Source organism: Pristis pectinata, chromosome 21, assembly GCF_009764475.1.
Source record: "Pristis pectinata isolate sPriPec2 chromosome 21, sPriPec2.1.pri, whole genome shotgun sequence".
Lineage (NCBI taxonomy): Eukaryota > Metazoa > Chordata > Chondrichthyes > Rhinopristiformes > Pristidae > Pristis > Pristis pectinata.
The window spans coordinates 20828725-20850178 of NC_067425.1; the positions used below are offsets into that span (position 1 = coordinate 20828725).

The 21454-nt window shown below is 39.9% G+C and overlaps 1 protein-coding gene across 3 annotated transcripts in view; it reads right to left on the bottom strand.

Annotated features, from left to right (window-relative positions):
• The window catches only part of dhrs11a (dehydrogenase/reductase 11a), a 58302-nt gene that overhangs the window by 22712 nt on the left and 14136 nt on the right, over positions 1–21454 (bottom strand). For all 3 annotated transcript variants that reach the window (XM_052035580.1, XM_052035578.1, XM_052035579.1), the window contains exon 2: positions 9335–9544. In XM_052035580.1, the coding sequence (XP_051891540.1) occupies positions 9335–9544 (210 nt within the window). The remainder of the gene's footprint in view (positions 1–9334; positions 9545–21454) is intronic.

The following is a 21454-nucleotide window of genomic DNA, read 5'->3' on the forward strand; positions in this document are numbered from 1 at the left end:
TAATTCACTTCAATAAACATGACCAAATCTGCAGCCTTAATGCAAATGTAAAATATGTTTAGTGCTGTTATATAATGCTTAACCAAAAAATCCTCTATCATTTCAGGAAAAAACAGCCAAAAGCAAGATTTAAATTCAAGTTCCAAGCCCACTAAACCCATTTCAAATAGACTTGCCCATTTTATGCAGGTTTCGGGCAGAAGAAAAAATTGTCAGAAAATTAGCATAGCTTGTGCAATTACGCATTACTAAGTGAGGTTCTACACACCTAATAGAGCAATGAAAGGCAATTCCCAATGTCAGGCCCCAAGCTCTATTCTACCATTTAGTGGCACACATTCAGGTGTATAAGTGCATTAGTCTTGTCCAATATAAAGTGCACAATATTAGTACCACTTTTATTCCAAGACCAAGTCCTCCAGGAATACTTTTCAAATAGTAGTTAATTTTGACTGATGAGAAGGAAGAACAACACACCTGTAAGTGGTGACATAACATAATAATTAATGCTTAAGACCGTGCAAGAGGCACATAATAATTCATGCCTCTTCCAAGGTAAGGTGGTGGCAATAGAAACAGTGGAAAAGGAGGAAGAGGATGAGCATGGTAGTGTGCTTGGTTTCATAAGATCACAGGTTGGAATGTGGTTATGTAGCTAGGTGGTAAAAAAGATGGAACATAGAGTATAGCACAGGAACAGGCTCTTCAGCTCACTATGTTTGTGCTGACCAGGATGCCAAATTAAACTAAATCTAAAAAAAAAATCAGACCAAGGGAATGAAAGCAGTAAAAATGTTGAGATATTGCCCAGCCAATAATTAAATTCTCAGGTGGAAGGAAATGATAAAAACCCAACATGGTAGAAGAATCACCAAGTATAAAGGTGGCAGAAATTACATAAAACTGAAGGATTGGAGTGAAGTGTAGTTGGTGTGAAAGCACTCCTGAAACAATAATCCAGCTTTCATTGCCTCAAAGATTTCTATTCCCTTCAACACCATCCTTTAAAAACTTCAGGCTGAGTGTTTTTCTCAGATCAATGTCCGCATATTACATCACAATCATTTTTCAAATCTCTACACTATTAAAATAGTCCAATGGGCTTTCAGTTCAGATGTTTGCTGTAAAATAGCATTTTTGGTTCAGAATTGTCAAATGCTTTCATTCAGATTCCATAGTCTTTGCTTCACAGAATCAATCCTTGCTACCCAATACCTACCTATATAATAACATATCAGAGGGGATTTAAGTCTAACTGTGGATCTTTCAATCCAATATTGATCTCAATAACTAAGAATCAGCATACTTAAACTCAGACTATGAGTTAGTTGTAACAGACACTGCCATTGAATAGGCTAATAATCATTAAGGTCTCTAGAACAGACAGACACTTTGTAGCTTGGAGACCGTTACAAATAGATACTATGCCAGTTAACTTTGGGACTTGTTTTTAAAAAAATTCATTGGCAATACCGAGACTCGTATGGAACTGTCAATATTTATCCACACAAGTGCCTACAAGTTTTGGCATGGCCATTTTAATGAAGTCATCCCAATCTTGCCAGCCAGGTGACACTGGCAAATTTCCATCTATGCTCCGTCATTAGATTCTGCATGTGGTCAAAAGGTGGAACACAAGTTGGCTGAAAATAGCTTGCTTTCAATCATCTACCTGGTTAAATCTCACAAGATCTATAAGGCAACTTAGTGGAATGAGGAAATGCACATTGCATAGAACACTGAACAGCACAGGAACAGACCACCCAGCCTCAATATTGTGTGGAACAAATCTTCGAGTCAAATTACCTTTAAGTTATTTGCATTTTAATTATGCTTTTAATAATTTAAGTGTTCAGGGGCCTTACTTATTTTTTAAAGCAGTTTCTGAACATCAAGGGCATTCAAAAGCAGCAGAAAAAAAAACTCGACAATACAAGGAGTTAGGGAGAAAGTTGAGAAGGAGGACCTCAAGGGTGGTAATTTCAGGATTACTACCTGTGCCACATGCCAATGGTAGAAAGAATAGACAGCTCTGGCAGATGAATGTGTGGCTGAGTGACTGGTGCAGGGGGCAGGGCTTCAGATTTCTGGATCATTGGGACCTTTTTTGGGGGAGGCATGACCTATTCGCTAAGGATGGGTTGCACCTAAACTCCAAAGGGTCCAATATCCTGGCAGAAATGTTTAATTTAGCTGTTGGGGAGGGTTTAAACTAACCTGGCAGGGGGATGGAAACCAGGATGTTAGGATACAAGATGTTAGGGTAAGGGAGGAAGTTTATAGAAACAAGTCCAAGACAGTGTGCAGTGAGGATGGCAAGAAGGACAGGCAGGTGAGAAGTCAGGATAATTTGCTGAACAATAGAAGTACAACAAATCAGGATGTTAGGATACAGGATGTTTGGATAGAGGATGAGGTATATAGAAACATGTCTAAGGATAGTGTGTAGTGAGGATGGTAAGAAGGACAGGCAGGTGAAAAGTCAGGATAATTTGCTGAACAATAGAAGTACAACAAAAATCAATAGCAGATACTGGACTAAATGTACTATATTTAAATGCATGTAGCATTAGGAATAAAGTAGATGACCTAGTGGCACAACTGCAGGTTAATAAATACGACATTGTGGCATTCACCGAGTCATGGCTTTATGATGGATGTGATTAGGAACTGAATGTCCAGGGGTACACAGTGTATAGGAAGGATAGGCAGGTAGGCAGAGGGGGAGGTGTGGCCATGATAGTTAGTAGTGATATAAAATCAATAGAAAGGAAGGACATTGGGTCAGAAGATGCAGAATCCTTATGGGTGGAGCTAAGAAATAGCAAGGGTAAAAGGACAATAGTAGCATTATATATAGGCCCCCTAACAGCAGTCAGGAAGTGGACGATAAGTTGCAGTTTGAAATAGAAAAAGTGTGCCAGAGTGACAACGTGAAGATAATTATGGGGGATTTTAACACGAAGGTGGACTGGGAAATCCAGCAAGGCAGTAGAACTCAGGAGAGTGAGTTTGTGGAATGTCTACAGGACAGTTTTTTGGAGCAACTTGTTGATGAACCCACCAGGGGATCGGCTGTTTTGGATTGGGTGCTGTGTAATGAACCGGAGGTGATTAGGGAACTAAAGGTAAAGGAACCATTGGGAACTAGTGATCACAATATGATTGAGTTTCAAATTTGAGAAGGAGAAGCTGATAACTGGTGTATCGATATTTCAGTGGAACAAAGGAAATTACAGTGGTACGAGAGAGGAGTTCGCCCAAATTGATTGGAAGAGTAAGCTGGCTGGAGGGACAGCAGAGCAGAAATGGAAGGAATTTCTACAAGAAATAAGGAAAATGCAGGATAGATATATTCCAAGAAAAAAAGGTTTTGAATGGAAAAAAGGCACAAATGTGGATAACGAGAGAGGTGAAGGCTAAAATAAAAGCAAAAGGGAGGGCATACAAGGAAGCAAAAATTAGTGGGAAAACAGAAGACTGGGAAACTTTTAAAAACCTGCAGAAAGAAACTAAGAAGGTCATTAGGAAAGAAAAGATGAATTATGAAAGGAAGTTGGCAGATAATGTTTGAAAGGATACTAAGAGTTTTTTTTAAATATATAAGGAGTAAAAGACAGACAAGGGTTGATATAGGACCAATTGATAACGGTGCAGGAGAGATTATAATGGATGATAAAGAGATGGCAGAAGAATTAAATGAGTATTTTGCATCGGTCTTCACTGTGGAGGACATCAGCAATATACCGGTTAGTCAGGGGTCTCATGGAATGGAACTGAGTTCAGTTAAGATTACTAGAGAGAAGGTGCTAGGAAAACTAAATGGGCTAAAGACTGATAGGTCTCCCGGACCGGATGAGGTGCATCCCCGGGTTCTGAAGGAGGTGGCTTTAGAGATAGTGGAGACATTAGTGATAATTTTCCAGGAATCGATAGACTCCGGCATGGTTCCTGAGGACTGGAGGGTCGCAAATGTAGTTCCGCTGTATAAGAAAGGTGGGAGGCAGCATAAAGGAAATTACAGACCTATTAGTCTGACGTCAGTGGTGGGAAAGTTATTGGAATCGATCCTCAAGGATAGGGTTATGGAATACCTAGAGGTGCAAGGCAAGATAGGTCCTAGCCAACATGGTTTTGTGAAGGGAAGATCCTGCCTGACCAACCTATTGGAGTTTTTTGAAGAAATCACAGGTAGGGTGGATAAGGGAGAGGTGGTAGATGTTGTGTATTTAGACTTTCAAAAGGCCTTCGACAAGGTGCCTCATAAGAGACTGATTAACAAGATGAGAGGTCATGGAATTACAGGTAGGATAACAGAATGGGTGGAGCATTGGCTGGTTGGCAGGAAGCAAAGGGTGGGAATAAAAGGATCTCGTTCTGGTTGGCTGCCGGTTACTAGTGGTGTTCCACAGGGGTCGGTCTTGGGGCTGCTTCTTTTTACCTTGTACATTAACGATTTGGATGATGGAGTAAATGGTTTTGTGGCTAAGTTTGCAGATGACACCAAGATAGGTGGAGGAGTAGGGAGTATTGAGGAGACAGGAAGGTTGCAGAGAAACCTAGATAGTTTAGGAGAATGGGCAAGGAAATGGCAGATGAGATTCAATGTTGAGAAATGTGCCGTTGTACACTTTGGAAACAGAAATAAATGGACAGATTATTATCTAGAAGGAGAAAAAATTCAAAGTACAGAAGTACAAAGGGACTTGGGGGTATGCGTGCAGGATACCTTAAAGGTTAACCACGAGGTCGGATCAGTGGTAAAGAAAGCGAACGCTATGTTGGCATTCATTTCGGGAGGTATAGTGTATAAAAGTAAGGAAGTGTTGATGAGGCTCTACGGGGCACTAGTGAGGCCTCATTTGGAATACTGTGCACAGTTTTGGGCCCCATATCTTAAGAAAGATGTGCTGATGTTGGAGAGGGTTCAGAGGAGATTTACGAGGATGATTCCTAGAATAAAAGGGCTTACGTATGATGAGCATTTGTCGGCTCTTGGACTGTACTCACTGGAGTACAGAAGAATGAGAGGGGACCTCAAAGACATTTAAAATATTGAAAGGACTGGACAGAGTAGATGTGGCTAGGCTGTTTCCCTTGGTGGATGAGTCCAGGACCAGAGGGCACAATCTTAGAATTAGAGGGTACAGGTTTAAAACAGACATGAGGAGAAATTTCCTTAGCCAGAGAGTGGTGAATTTGTGGAATTCCTTGCCAGGTACAGCAGTGGAGGCCAGATCATTGGAGGTGTTTAAGGAAGAGATAGACAGATATCTAAGTAGTCGGGGTATCAAGGGATATGGGGATGCCGGAAATTAGGGTTAGGATAGTGTGTTTTTTTTTGCATACCCCCCCCCCCCCCCCCCCCCCCCCCACAATTTCTCATTTCTTTTTCTTTTTTCCCTTTTCCTTGGAGCAGACTCTATGAGCCGAATGGCCTACTTCTGCTTCCTTGTCTTGCGATCTTGTGACAAAACTGGGAACATGGTTTTGTATCTTGACAATGGTGTCCAGAAGGGAGTCATGGGCAAGGTTTCTTCTGATCTGTCCATATCACCTGATTACATACCAAAGCCCATGTGTCACTTTGGGCCTCAGTCAGCAGTAGGACAGTGTCAGCCAGTTAGATCAACCATCCTACCTTAAATTAAACTAGATACCACTGCACTAGATGGCAGCTGGATGGGGAGACTTAGAAGGAAGAAGAGCAGATCTGAAAGTAGAAGATCGTGAGGGAGCTTGATAGAGAGAAAAAGGTTGGAAAATAAAATAGGGAAATAAAGACAGAAAATTCCTGAAACAGTCAACAGCTCAGGTAGCATTTGTGGAAAGTGAAACAGAATTAACATTTCAGGTTGAAGAATAGGACAAAGGGAGTCTCTCCATTTGGGCAAACTTGCTTGGTGATAAGTTGAAGTTATCTAGTGGATAGGTTAATGAGGGTAGTTAGAGAGAAAACAAACGAAAGGAGAACAAACACTGTAACATACAGAGCTGTACGAAATGCCCAGCTGGTTAGGTCATCCTGGGGGAGAGAAAAATTGAGCCAGTGTTACAAGTGGATGGCCAATAGCAGATCTGGCCAGCTTTTGATTTTTAAAATTTGTGCTAATGCAAGTAGATTGGTAAATTGATTTATTATTGTCACATGTACCAAGGTACAGTGAAAAACTTGTTTGGCACGCCATCCATACAAATCATTTCATTACAACAGTGCATTGAGGTAGTACAAGGGAAAACAATAACAGAATGCAGAATAAAATATTACAGTTACAGAGAAAGTGCAGTGCAGGCAGACAATAGGGTGCAAGGCCATAAAGTAAATTGCGAGGTCAAGAGTCCATCTTATCATAGTAGGGGACATTCAACAGTGTTATAACAATGGGATAGAAACTGTCCTTGAACCTGGTGGTATGTGCTTTGAGGCTTTTGTATCTTCTGCCCAATGGGATGAGAGTAGTGCACAAGTAGATAAACTGAAGGCACATTGATTTGCTGTCACATCCATCACAGAAATGTAGCATAAAAGGCAAAAATTACACTTCATCACTCCTAGTTACAGGGTTTTCAGGGTTACAGGGTGTAATTTAAACTGGATTCCAATGAGGGTTTCGACAAGTATTTACATGGCAGATGAACAAACTCAAAAAGGCTTGTGAGATCCAAGAGAGTGGCAGGAAGCACAGGGCAATAACTGACAGGTGCTTTTGTGACTGGCAGGCTGTCGCTGGTATAATTCTACATGGCTTGATGCTTAGCCTCTTGCTTTTCTTGTATATATTAACAATTTGCACTTAAATTATTTCCACTTCAGGAGGACTGAGATGGTCTGGTCAGTTTGGCAGAAAAGTGATAAATGGAATTCAATACAGAAGTATTAAGTGATGCATTTGGGAAGGTGAACGTGGCAAGGGAACATACAATAAAAAAAGATGTTTAGAAGTACGGAGGAACAGAATAACCTTGGAGTGTACATCTACAGATCCTTAAAAAGGTAACAGGACAGTCAGTCATGTTATCAAAAGGGCATACAAAATACTTTCCTTTATTAGCTTAGGCAAAGAATACAAAAGCAGGAAGGATAAACCAGAATAGAAGACTACAGTTTGAGTACTGTGTACAGTTCTGATCGCGTTACAGGAAAAATTAGATTGTGAAAGGGTGCAAAGGTAGTTTACAAGGGACGTCGCTAGGAAGGGAATATTTTCTTTGGAACAAAGGCAGGTTAGCAGACACAAAATGAGGTGAGTGAAATTTGTGAGGCCTGGAGTAAATAGGAAAGTCCTCATTTCCTTTGAGGAGTCAAAAAATATGAAGCACAGATGTAATTGGTAGGGTTTTTTTCACCTGAAAAATGACAGGAACCTGAAACTTACTGCTTAAAAGGCTGGTAGAGTCAGAAACTCTCACTGCATTTTAAAAACACTTGAAGAGCTGTTAGTCATAGGATTACAGTTCGAGTGCTGGAAAATGGGATTAGGCTTTAATAATTTCACTGTAAATTTTTTCTACGATTCTGTATAGATCCAAACCTGGTGAATTTGGAGTAATGGAACATAAGGAGCAGCACACTGAAGCCCCACACAAAGTCCAGGCTATTACTGATGAAAATTTGATACCAAGTCACAGAACAAACACTGAAGTAGGTTTTAAAGGGCGTCTTAAAGATTGCTTCATTTCCTGAGGATTTGTGAATGGAATTGAACACTGCACAATCAGCAGCAAACATCTCCACTTCATACTCCACCCGCACCCCCCCCCCCCCCCCCACCCACCCAATTTAAAAGGTCATTAAGGAGGTGAAGAAAGCTGAGCTAGCACTTTGCCCTGAGCAATGATGTCCTGGGGTCCTCCATCAATCACAACCATCTTCTGTTTTGCTGCTGACAACACATTCCAACACTTTCCTGAAGATGATAGTAGACTGATTAGATGGTTAGCAGACTGGATTTGTTTTTTCCCTCAATGAACACAATTTTCCAAATATGTCAGGCAGATGCCATGACTGTATCAGAACTGCTTGGATAGAGGCAAGGTCAGTTCTACTTAACATCTTTAAGTACTACAGTTGAAATATTGTCTGATCCTATTGCCTTTATTGCATCACAAACTCAGACATTCCTGAGGTGGAATGAATTAAATTATGCAAAGACTGGCTACTTTGAAAGCAAAGACCTCAGAAGAAGACTGATGGATCATCTACTGGGCATTACAGTATGTTCAGATACTACATCCTTGGTTTCAATGCTTGTAGGTTGAAGCTAGAAATATTTTTGGAGCCTCATACTGGCATTAGCTGGTTAATAGTCCACCATCATTCACAAGTGAACATGGCAGTGCTAAAGAACTGATCAGATCTGCTGTTTGTGGGATTGATTAGCTACATCCATCATGTTTATACTGTTTACCCATGCAGGTTATTGCAAATTCACATTGGCACATCATTTTCAGGCATGCCCATTTGACTGGCATTAATCCCCTAGCTTGATGTTAACAGTAGTTCATTTTATTAACATTAATTTTTCAGGAACTGAGCATCACTGAAAAGGCCAGCATTTATTGTCCATCTCTAACTGCCCTGGAGAAACTGGTGGTGGGTCACCTTCTTGAACTTCTGCAGTAAGGTAGCCCCAGAGTGATGCAAGGGAATTACAGAACCTAGATCAAGCAACAGTGAAGGGACAGTATTACATTTTCAAGCCAGATCGGTGTGCAACTTGGAGAACATGCAGATAGTGACGTCCCCATGCACCTGAAGCCTTTGTTGTGGCAGTAGAGGTCATAGGTTTGGGAGTTGCTGTTGGAGTACTCCAAGAAACATCAGCACATTTTGTAGATGTGACACATTAGAGCCACAGACCCAATTATTGACCAGATACTTTGAGTGGATTCAATCCCAAGATCTTTGAGTTTTGGCTTCCTTAAATTATCCTGGCCCCAACCTGGTTGCTTATGCAAGCCTTTAGCTAGAAAGTGTACCTATCTGGTTTCATGTAGAATAATAATTAAACTCGATGGAATTACAGGTGCTGCTCCTCTTTTCATAATTTCACACCTAACAAAGTAAACTACAAACAAAAACAATCAGCTTTGTACTGAATGAAGAAATTCTTTGCTATTTATTTCCACCAGGTTAGCTCCCTAAGTTCACCTAGTTGTGTTCAATCATGCCTATGATCTGCCATTGAATCTCACAAAAGACAAGATACAGAGTGCAATAATGGAAAATCTTACAAACTAGAGAGATGTCCTTTGCCCCAAGTAGTATTGATGTTGACAGTCATTCAGTGCCAATGGAATTCCTTTAAAGCCCTGCTCATCTTTAAGTACTCACATCAATCATGTTTCTCCAGAATTCTGTTCTCCCTGATAACAGCGGCTCAGGATGGGCCAGTCCTGCGTTGTTGATGCACACATCCACACCCTGATGCAGTGTCTTGATGGCAGAAAACATGGAGAGAATTTCCTCCTCACTGGTTAAGTCACACTTGTATGGGACCAAGATGCCTGAATAGCCAGCACTCTCGCATTCAGCGGCTAGTTTCTGGAAGAGAAAGGAATGTTTGAGAATGACGAATACACTTCTTTCCTTCTCAACATCAGGTTCATCTAGAGCAGGTATCATCTGAATAGACTTAATGAGTTTTGCAGGTTGTGAAACTACTAAGAGTTGTGTAACTAAGGAGTTAATGAAGTTTGTTTTGGTACAATGTAGTGAATCTTTGATTTGTTTGAACTAATCACAATTAATAAGAAAATACAGTTAATGGGCAAAGTCATTGTTTGGTGTGGTTTGTTATGTGCTGTAGTTGGGTTAATAGGCAACAATACTTTATGGTTCCAGTTGAAAAGCTAGGCCATATCATATACAGACAATACAGGCAAGACTAACGTTGTTGCTGTTCCAGAACTGAGGAGGAATAGAAATTCCAGTTAAAAAAAGACAATACGCTCAGAATTTCTGTTGTGCTGAATCGACAGACTATTGAATGTTATTTGTATTAATACCTTAATACTTCTCAATTTTTGTGTTTTAAAAAATGTTACAGAATATGAGAAATTTTCCACTGAACTGGGTGAGTGGAAAGGGACAACAGCAAACATTACCTGGTGAACTATCAAGATTTCCAAATAGTCAGATGGTGGATAATTGGATTTTTACTGAAATTTGGGATAGGAAATAATTCCAAGAAACCATAATGTAACAGCTCGTGGTTGCACTCTAATATTTAATTCTTCAGGAAATGCTAACAATTCAAAATTAACAGGCCCAAATAAATACAACTATTTACAGTTTACATCAGTAATACAATACTACTCTGAAACTAATAATTTCCTATACTCTATAATATGGGCATCTTGAAACCTGCTCTTAAATTAGCAGTTAACATTTGCATTGGCAATCATTCCTTCATAATGCAAGTTTCTATTCATCTGCACAGTCGCTGATGCAAGTCCTTTGTTTCATGGTTCAACGAGGGTAAAAATAAACTTCTACAATGCAATGTTTGTATAGCTTGCACAGTTGAAAGCTTCTTTCAGTTTAATCCTGCTGATGATTTTCAGCAACTTTCTCATAGCTGGTGGCAAACACAGCCTAACCCTAACAGACAAGATCATTGAAGATTAAGTCATCTAAATCATCAGCAATCTCAGTAGCTCCAGTGTACAACAAAAGAGAGACCAAACTGGATGTTCACTTTAGCACTGTACAATATAGCTAGTAAAATGCAGCACACAATGAAACACACCAATGACTTTGCCTAATAATTATACTATTAACCGTGATTATTTCAAACAACTCAAAAATTCATCATGTAGTTCAATTACTCAACTCTTCAGTTTCACAACCTTGAAACTCTAACTATTTAGTCACACAACTCTTTGGTTACTTTCACAGCTTCCAAAATGTACTATTTGTGTTTACGTATTACCCACTCTAGATGAATCTGGACAGGGTTCTACTTGGCGAATTCTTCCCCTAGTCCTTGACCCAGGGTTATTACCTTCAGTTGGTCAGTCTTCGGAATCACTGCTGCTGATTATCTCGCATACCTTCCTGACATTGCTTAGTTCTTTATAGCCAATTATATGGGTGCAAGTCCAGTCCTCATCCATACAAATATGTTTCTCTAACTCCTTCAAATCCCTGCTAGCGGCATCCCAGTATTGTCTCAATCATTGGTCTGTTAATTACAAAAGGTGCAGGTTTGTGCTTTTTAAATTCATCAGACTGTCTCTTTCACAGGACGTCAGTTCTCAGAACATTCTTATCTACTTGTTCTATGGTCACAGTCAGCTCACAGAACTGTGTCGGCACAACTCTACTTTCTCACATCGAGACTGACCAGTTCTCAATTACATGACCTTCCTTTACTGTGCTCTTTGTTCTGTGGTTCCCAGCATCTCTCCCTTCCTAGCAAGTGTCCTTCTAGAGCCTGTTGGAATACCTGACATCTCTCTGGTTGCTACACACTGGAACCCTTGTATGCTATTAAGTATCAGATCAGATCTATTGCATCATTAAGAATATATCTACAGTTAGCCCAACCCTGTGTGTGATCTTCCTTTCCAGTTTAAAGTTCCTGGTTAATATTTCTTCAGATGTGTTGCATAATTTTTTAAAGCAGTAGCCAATTCTCTCAATGCACAAAAGGACGTGACTTTATTCATTTATATTCTCCAAATTCCTTTGCAAGATTGAGAACCACAAGCAGCAGCACTATCTTACCAGTATCTTCTAATTATATTTTTCCATATTTGCTTATGATCAACTTGGGCTGTATCCTGTGTGAGCTCTCAATGCAATCCCATTCATCCATTTCCCTGCAACCTATCCTCAACACACCTGTTAACACCCCTATTCTCCTACCACCCATCTAAAGGCAATTTACAGCAGCCAATCATAACAGTATGACTTTTGGTCCCATGTGGTCACAGGGAGAAGGTGCAAACTCCAGAGAGACAAGATAGCACTGGAGATCAGAATCCTACTCAGGTTGCTGGAGATGTACTAGCTGCAGCTCTGCTGTGCTTTCAGGTTCACCTCCATCTATACCCATTAAACTAATGTAGGAAACAGAAACACTAAACAAGCAACAGCAGTATACATCTGTGATCATTACAAAATGATTAAAAGGTTCAGTGCTATGATTTGCAATCATTCAACGTTCAGTACATTGGTGACTTTCTGCTGAATGTTGGTCATAATTTTTAAATTTAGTTTGCAATTTCAACACTGTTAGAAAGTGTGATCACTGTCCTTAAATAACACAGAAAAAGATTCACATAAAAGGAATTAAGAAATATTAACTTGGATGTTTAAGCTGTAAAGTAAGCACTGATGACTGGCATGAGGTTGGGCTAACTGTAGGTTTATACTTAATGATGCAACAGATTGATATTTAATAGCATATTAAATTTAATTCCCATGCTCTCCTTAATACTCAAGTAATGTACATTTTACCACAATAGCCAGTAGAGACAGGTACGTACAGATCATTTACAAGAATTTAGTTCCAGTGGCACATATTAAACACACACTGAACATTGATGCAACCCAAAATTAGCTGATGAGGCAAGAACTGTGAAATCGCACTTTGTAGCAATAACCTGTATCATTCTGATGCAGCAATTTGAATTACTCGACACAACAAGGTTATTCCCATTTTGAAAGCCCCAGGGACACATTGGTAATGAAATACACTAGCTCATCTATGATATGCATCTCATGGTATGACTGTCTCAGACATGGGGTGATGATCACATGATGTCTCGATTGTGAAGCTGTTAGACCAAGGCCATCAACAATAGCAGGATTGTGAGTAATACTCCCAAAATTCCATCATGATCCAACAGCTCTAATAGCAGTTGCAATATTCCTCAGTTTAATAATACCTAGCTCAAGAAATTTCTTTTGACTCTTACAAAATCCTGAATCTTAATATTTTTCTAAATACATAAGTGCAATTTCCTGAAATAATGCTATTCTAAAATTACATCTGTGCAGTTCAGAGGTTGATCAAAATAATCGCACTAACAATACTGTTCTGTGATTTCTTTTCCCCCATGATAACCGATCCCAAAGACAAATGAGAAATGCAAGAATACATTTCCTAATGCTGATTCACATTCTGTAAATCAATTTGGAAATTTGGTCAATAAAGTGTAGATCATAATCATTCACTTTGCATGTGTAGCAGAATTCTCGCTACCTTATATTCTTACAATACTGCTGAGAAAGCTAATTTTTCCTTCTCTATTTTGTTTTGTTTTTGCTTGCATACAGTTTTTGTTTGGTTTGATTTAATTTTCTGGCTGTACCTTGGTGGCACAGAAATTAGTGTTGTTGCCTCAACTCCACAGAGCCAGGTTTGACACTAACCTCAGGTGCCGTGTGGAGTTTACACATTCTCCCCATGGCCACTTTGGTTTCTGCCAGTGCTCTGGTTTCTTCTCAAAGGCATGATTTTTGGTTAATTGACTACTGTAAATTATCACATAGTGTAGCTAAATGTTAAAAAGAATCAAAGGGATGTTGATGGATATGCGAGACAAGTTGCAGGGGTAAAGGAAATAAGAAACAGGAATGAGATTGATGGGACTTGCTCTACAGGGAACCAGCAGCATAGACAGAGGGTCTGAATGGCCTCCTTCTGCATCACAATAAACCAACCAGTTACAATATATAAAGGAATTTCAATTAATGTACAATAAAAACAAAATAAATTGAGTCAAAGCAACAATTTTATTCAAATTAATTTTTCAAACAGTAGGCTTAAGGAAGAATCTCAAGTACATTGAAAATTTGTGTGATTTGTTCAGCTTAATGTAGATCAACCATTTTTTTTTTAAACTTTTCACATCAGTTATGAAAACCTAAACAAGGCAGAGCAAGTAGGGGCTTCAGAGGGCAGGAATAGTCCACATTGTTCCAAGAACCTGGACTGTGTCTGATCCAATTGTTGCCCTCAATTCCACTTTCCTATCTTACCCCCAAAACACAGGATTCCACTGGTGCTCAAAATTTTCAAAAGGTTGCAAGTAGCTGGATGCGTCTATTAAGATGAATTTACTACTGTCCAAACAAAAAAAAAAGGAACATTTACAATTAGGCAGTCCTTATATTCTCAAAAATATAAAATCCTTGTGAATCTTTTCTGCAGTCTCCAGCTTAATCACATCTTTCCTATAGTATGATCACCACACTATATTTTTTATATAGAGTGGTCACCAATAATATCAATAACAAAGTAATACAAGTTTATCTGGTGTGATCTTCAGAAATTAATACAAATTTCTTTAACTATATAGGAGATTGAACCAAGAAGATATGAACCCATGAAATCAAGGCAGGATGGCAAATCAGATCTGAAAATGACATTGATAAAGAGGCAGAGGGTGATAGTCAGTTATTTTTGTGACTGCTGGCCTATCATCAATGGTGTACCACAGAGATTAGTGCCAAGACCCTTGCCCTTTGCTTATATACATTAACAATCTGGATGTGAATTTAGGACATCCAGATGACACGAATATTGATGGTTTTGTGCATAGTGAAGAGGATAGTCTTTGGCTACAGAACAACATTGATAAGTTGGTAAGATGGGCAAAGAAATAGGAAATAGACTTTAATCCTGGAAAATGACAGGTGTACATATTGGAGGGCTGATAAAGCTAGAATGTACACAATGAATGGGCCCTAGGAAATAAGAAGGAACAGAGGGACCTTGGTGTACATATCCAAGGATCCCTGAAGACAGCTGCGCAGGTAGATAAAAGGTGGTTAATAAAAAGCATACCAGTTATTTTCCTTCATTAGCCAGGGATAGAAAATAAGACTGAGATTATTATACAAGGGCAGAAATGGCTGCTGGATGTTCCAGGATTTAGGTGTTTCAGCAGGGACAGGGAGGGAGGTAACAGAGTTGGGCAAGTGGCATTGCTAATCAGGGACAGTATCACAGCTGCAGAAAGGCAGTTTGGGTGGGAGGTCAGAAACAGGAAGAGAGCAATCACTCTATTGGGAATATTCTATAGACCCCCCCAGTAGCAACAGAGACACTGAGGAACAGATCAGGAGGCAAATTTTGGAAAGGTGCAATAATAACAGGGTTGTTGTCATGGGTGATTTCAACTTCCCTAATATTGATTGGCACCTCCTCAGTGCAAAAGGTTCGGACAGGGCAGAATTGGTTAGGTGTGTCCAGGAAGGATTCCTAACACAATATGGAGACAGGCCAACTAGAGAGGCCATTCTGGATCTGATACTAGGCAACGAACCTGGTCAGGTGTCAGATCTCTCAGTGGATGAGCATTTCGGAGACAGTGACCACAACTCCCTGACATTTACCCTTGCCTTGGAGAGGGATAGTAGCAGACGGTTTGGGAAAGTATTTAATTAGGGGAGGGAGAATTATGATGCTATTAGGCTGGAACTTGGGAGTGTAAATTGGGAGCAGATGTACTCGGGGAAATGCATAATGGAAATGTGGAAGTTGTTTAGAGATCACTTGCATGGGGTTTCAGATAGGTTTGTCCCATTGAGGTAGGAAAATGATGGTAGGCTGAAGGAACCATGGGTTGACAAGAGATGTGGAATATCTAGTGAAGAGGAAGAAAGAAGCTTACTTGAAGTTTAGGAGGCAAGGATCAAGACAGGACTCTAGAGAGTTACAAGGTAGCAAGGAAGGAGCTTAAGTGGGAGAGTTAGGAGGCATGAGAAGGCCTTGGCAAGTAAGATTAAGGAAAACCCCAAGGTGTGCTACTCGTATGTGAAGAACAGGAGGATGACTGGAGTGAAGGTAGGATGGATTAGGGATAGAGGAGGAAACATAAGCCTGGAGTGGAGGTAAGGAGGTCCTTAATGCTTTGCTTCAGTATTTACCTGTGAGAGACACCTTGACGTTGTGAGGACAGCATTAAAACAGGCTGATAAGCTAGAACATGTCAATGTAAGGAGGAGGATATGCTGGATCTTTTGAAAAACATTAGGATAGATAAGTCCCTGGGGCTGGGCGGGATATATTCCATGATACTACGGGAAGTGAGGGAAGAGATTTCTGGGCCCTTGGCAATCATCTTTGCGTCCTCACTGGCCACAGGAGTACCACCAGATGATTGGAGGGTGGCAAATGTTATTCCTTTGTTCAAGAAAGGGAGTAGGGATAACCCTGGGAATTATAGATCAGTGAGTCTTACTTCAGTGGTGGGCAAATTATTGGAAAAGATTCTTAGGGACACGATTTATGAGCATTTGGAGAAGCAGAGTCTTATTAGGGATAGGCAGCATGGCTTTGAGAAGGGCAGGTCATGCCTCACAAGCCTGATTGAATTCTTTGAGAATGCGACAAAACACATTGATGAGGGTAGAGCATTGGATGTGGTGGATATGAACTTTAGTAAGGCGTTGATAAGGTTCCCCATGATAGGCTCATTCGGAAGATCAGGAGGCATGGGATCCAGGGATACTTGGCTGTGTGGATTCAGAATTGGCTTGCCCATAGAAGGCAGAGGGTGGTTGTAGATGGAGTGTATTCTGCCTGGAGGTCAGTGACCAGTGGTGTTCCACAGGGATCTGTTCTGGCCCCCCACTCTTTGTGATTTTTATAAATGACTTGGATGAGGAAGTGAAAGGGTGGGTTAGTAAATTTGCAGATGACACGAAGGTTAGTGGTGTTGTGGATAGTGCAGAAGGTTGCCGAGGGTTACAACGGGACATTGAGAGGACGCAAAGCTGAGCTGAGAAGTGGCAGATGGAGTTCAGCCCAGAAAAGTGTGAAGTAATTCACTTTGGAAGGTCGAATTTGAAGGCAGAACACAGGGTTAATGGCAGGATTCTTAACAGTGTGGAGGAACAGAGGGATCTTGGGGTCCAAATCCATAGGTCCCTCAAAGTTGCCATGCAAGTTGATAGGGTGGTTAAGAAAGTGTATGGTGTGCTGGCCTTCATTAGCCAGGGGATTGAGTTCAAGAGCTGCGAGGTAATGTTGCAGTTCTATAAAATCCTGGTTAGACCACACTTAATTTGTGTTCAGTTCTGGTTGCCTCACCATAGGAAGGATGTGGAAGCTTTAGAAAGGGTGCATAGGAGATCTACCAGGATTGGAGAGCATAAGTTGAGTGAGCTAGGGCTTTTCTCTTTGGAATGAAGGAGGATGAGAGGTGACCTGATAAAGGTGTACAAGATGATAAGAGGCATAGATCAAGTGGACAGTCAAAGACTTTTTCCCAGGGTGGAAATGGCTAATACAGGGGGGCATAATTTTAAGGTGATTGGAGGGAAGTACAGGAGGGATATCAAAGGCAAGTTTTTTTGTTACACACAGAGAGTAGTGGGTTCATGGAACGCACTGCCAGGGGTGCTGGTAGAGGCAGATACATTAGGGATATTTAAGAGACTCTTAGATAGGCACGTGGATGATAGAAAAAAAATGGAGGGGTACGTGGGAGGTTATGGTTCAATTGATCTTAGAGTAGGTTAAAAGGTTGGCACAACATTATGGGCTGGAGGGCCTGTACTGTGCTATAATGTTTAAGTTCTATGTTATAGTACAACTACATGGAATGTTATTTAGGCTACAGCTCAAGGATAATGTGCAACTCTGTTTGCCACACAATGGAAAGGATGTGATTGCATTGGAAAGGATGTAGAGCAGATTCATCATGTTGCTGCCAGTGACGAACTGTTTCAGCTGCGAGAAGACTGGATAGACTGGTCTTATTTTCCTTGGAGAAGAAAAGGCTGAGGGGTGACCCTGATTAAGGTAATCAAAAATGATCATAGGTAGGATAGATAGTGATTAATTTATCCCCTTAGCAAGGGTGTCTATGACCAGAAGGCATAGGTTTAAGGTAAAGGGAGGAGATTGAAAGAGAAATTGAAGATTTTTTTTAAACCGGAAGAGTGGATGAAACATGGGAACTCACTGCTGGAGTAGGTGGTGGAGGCAGGTACTCTCTACATTTTTAAAACACAGAACACTACAGGCCGGCACGGATAGTGGGCTGAAGGCACTGTGACCTTGACTCTCTAATAAAATTTATTATGGAATATAATTTAACTTTACTCCTAAGATTGTGTGTTTGATATCCAGCATTTGCTCAACATTTTGAACTTGGAGCAACATATCAGAGCTGCTGTCACTTTTAGAAGCTGATGAGAAACATCAGTGGGTGAATAAGACAAACTATCAGATCAAAGTTACTACATTTATATCAGCCACGTTACTGAAAACTCATCTGGACAGAGGCTCAAATACTTAGGGATTCAGAACAGGGATTTGTCTTTAAAAGTGATCTGAAATACAAGAACTGATATCTAATTGTAAATGAAACAGATCTGTAACATTTGGCCAAAATTGTGCATTAGCTTTTGGTGCAACTGTCAATATGAGAAATATTTTTTATAGTAGCAAAAATTTGTATCATTCAAAACATAAATGATAGTATGGTGAATATTTGGAGAATTACATATTTTACAGAGCACACAATCAATTAAAAGGAATCTGTCTTCCTTCCACCAACCTCCCAAGAACACTGATGGCATTCTCTTCATAAAAAGGCAACATTGACATTAGGCAAGTCAAGACTGGCTTTGGCTGCATGCCCTCCAAAGTTTATACTTGCATATTTGATCCTGGCTCAAACACTAGGACTGGATGGCGAAGGGAGGATTTCAGCAAGAGTTCACATCTTCTGAAATTTGGGAGAGATGGTAAATAATACAAAGACTCATAGCGAATTGAGTAAGAGAGGGCAACAGAGTAACTTCCTTAACACTTAGGATTAAGATACTATGCAACTGATGAACTCAGGTGAAATAACAAATAGCCACAGGCACATTCCCGAGCATTCATCAAAATCCAATTGTGGAGGAAGAAACTCGAAGTATGGGAAATTAGGACGTGCAATACAGGAGGGATCTTTGATGCAACACCTGAATAATTCAGGGCGAGGTGGTATACAAAAACCAAGAATCTTCATATACAGCTTAAGCTATATTTAATAGACACTTCTGGAGGAATAGGAACTCTGGAGCCAACAATCCATGTATAAAACAAAATTATCAAACAAACCTGATAGCATTTGTGATGTTATTGCATACATGGGGTGCGAGAATTGCTCTAATGGCCCAAATTCATTGCACAAAGAATTGCTTTCCAAAAGCTCATGATGAGCCACTTTCCTTAAAAATTAGGTTCGTAAATTAAGTAGCTAGTTCCAGGATTTTAGTTCAGTAATGAAGTTCTGCAGCATATTTTCAAGTCAGGGTGGTGTGCAGAGAGAACAGGGAAAGGTGCTGTTCCCATAAGTCAGCTGCTCTTATTCTTCTTGGTGAAGGAAGGTGTTGAAGCTCCAGTGGAAGTCTTTGCAAGATTATAGTACTATATCTTGTAACTAGCACAATCTCCAACTATGTTATACTGGTGACAAATGGAATGAAGGTTTAGGAGGGTGAATGAGATGCTGAACAAGTAGCCAGCTATGACCTGGATGGTGTTCATCTTCTAGAATATTGTTGAAAATACACCCATCCAGGTTAGTGTCCAAGATGATAGAAAGATATTGGGAAGACAGGTGGCAAGTCCACTCATTGCAGAATACCCAGTGTCTGAGCTGCATTCACACAGGAGATCGGACAACATTCCACGACACTCTTAACTTGTGCCTTGTTGATGATGGTTTCAGATGGTGAGCCACAGGCTGCAGAATATCCAACTTTCAACTTGCTCTTGGCTCAATTTGTATATGGCTGATCCAGTCTGGTGGGTAACAATACCGAATATTAAGGTTAGATGATTACACTCTCTCTTACTGGAGATGGTCAAAGTTATGCATGTTCAAAGTTATGCCACTTATGAATGAGGTCTAGGTCTTGTTGCATGCAGGCATGGTCTGTTTTGGAGAAGACATTTTTTGATCTCCTTTGGTCTCACCATAGGTTAAACTGTCATTGGCTGCATCGTTCAACCATTCTCCTGAAGTTACAGACTGAAAATATTTAAAAATAGCTAAAACCAGAATTAAGGAACATCAAACAAATGCAACAGGACTAGTTTTTGTCTCTTTCATATTGAGATCTCAGCAGCAAATCGATGTTCTTGAGTAAAAGTTCCACTTCACTGCACACAGCTTTCCCAATACAGCAAAATAAGTGGGCACAGCTAGATGGATCACAAACTAGTCACATCTTTAAAGGAAACATACTATAAGCTAATCACATCTTTAAATCTACTGAGTCCTCAAGACAATTATTTGACTACGCTCCTCATTTTAGAACTGGAGTTAATGATCCAACTAAAATGTCAACAAGTTAGCTTACCATATGGACTGTGAGAAAAAGACAACTTATAATCAGTCAAGAAGCACAGATGCTAATCATGGCACTCACTTGGAACCAAAAGCAAATCTAAACCAGAAGACATTTGGATAATCACATATAGCTTGGAGCTTAATTTTCATGAAACTATTCACAAGTTACAGATGTTTGGAGAACTTCAAATGGTCTGGTATGAAAGTCCTAATCTGTATCTCATGACCTTTCACCACCAAGATATTGATTTGTAACAAGACATCACACAGATGTGCATGCTATGAATGTTGAAAACTAGGAAGCAAAGTTTCTAAAGCTGAAGTTAGTAAATCATATGGAATTAGAGATATAGAGTGTATGTAATCCAATTCTTCCCATGATTCACCTTCATATAGTTTGTTCAATTTACATGCAACTCTAATTCAATTAAAAAGCAAAACAGACTATCAAACTATTTAATTTGGTGTTAAAATCAATGCAATTTTCCACATTATGCAGGATGAAGAAATTTTCTTATTCATTCACATAATGTGGGCATTACTGGGAAGCCCAGTATTTATTTCACCATCTCTAGCTGCTCTTGAATCATGGTGGCAAGAAAGTTCAAGTGCAGCATGCACACTTGAGAGGTGCAACTGAAGCAGCCTAGGGAACTTACAGCAATTCATCTAACAGATGGTACACGTAATAGGGCACTAAGATGGAGGAAGCAAGTATTTGAAATAAAAACTAAAACAGATGAAAAGCCTTTGGCCTTGATTGTTAATTCTTTCCAAGCCACTACTCAACTTGCTAAGTTTCCAATATTTTGCTTTTTTTTAAATCTTGATTTCCAGCATTTGCAGTTTTTTTTTATTTAAGCAAATTGTTAAGGTGAGAAATAGTGTGTTAATCGAGTAGGCAGCTTCATCACAATTACTACTAAAAAAGACACCTAATTAGTCCTGCTCTCTGCATCCAACCACACCCAATTGAAAATCAAGCAAATGAAAAAAAAATTAAAATCTGCGGATGCTGGAAATCAAAATCTAAAATAATGACCTGACCTACTGAGTGTTTTCAGCATTTTCTTTTTTTTTAAATTTTAGATACCCCATATCCAATTGTCTTAGTTCTTAATTTGCCTCCAACATCTTCTCG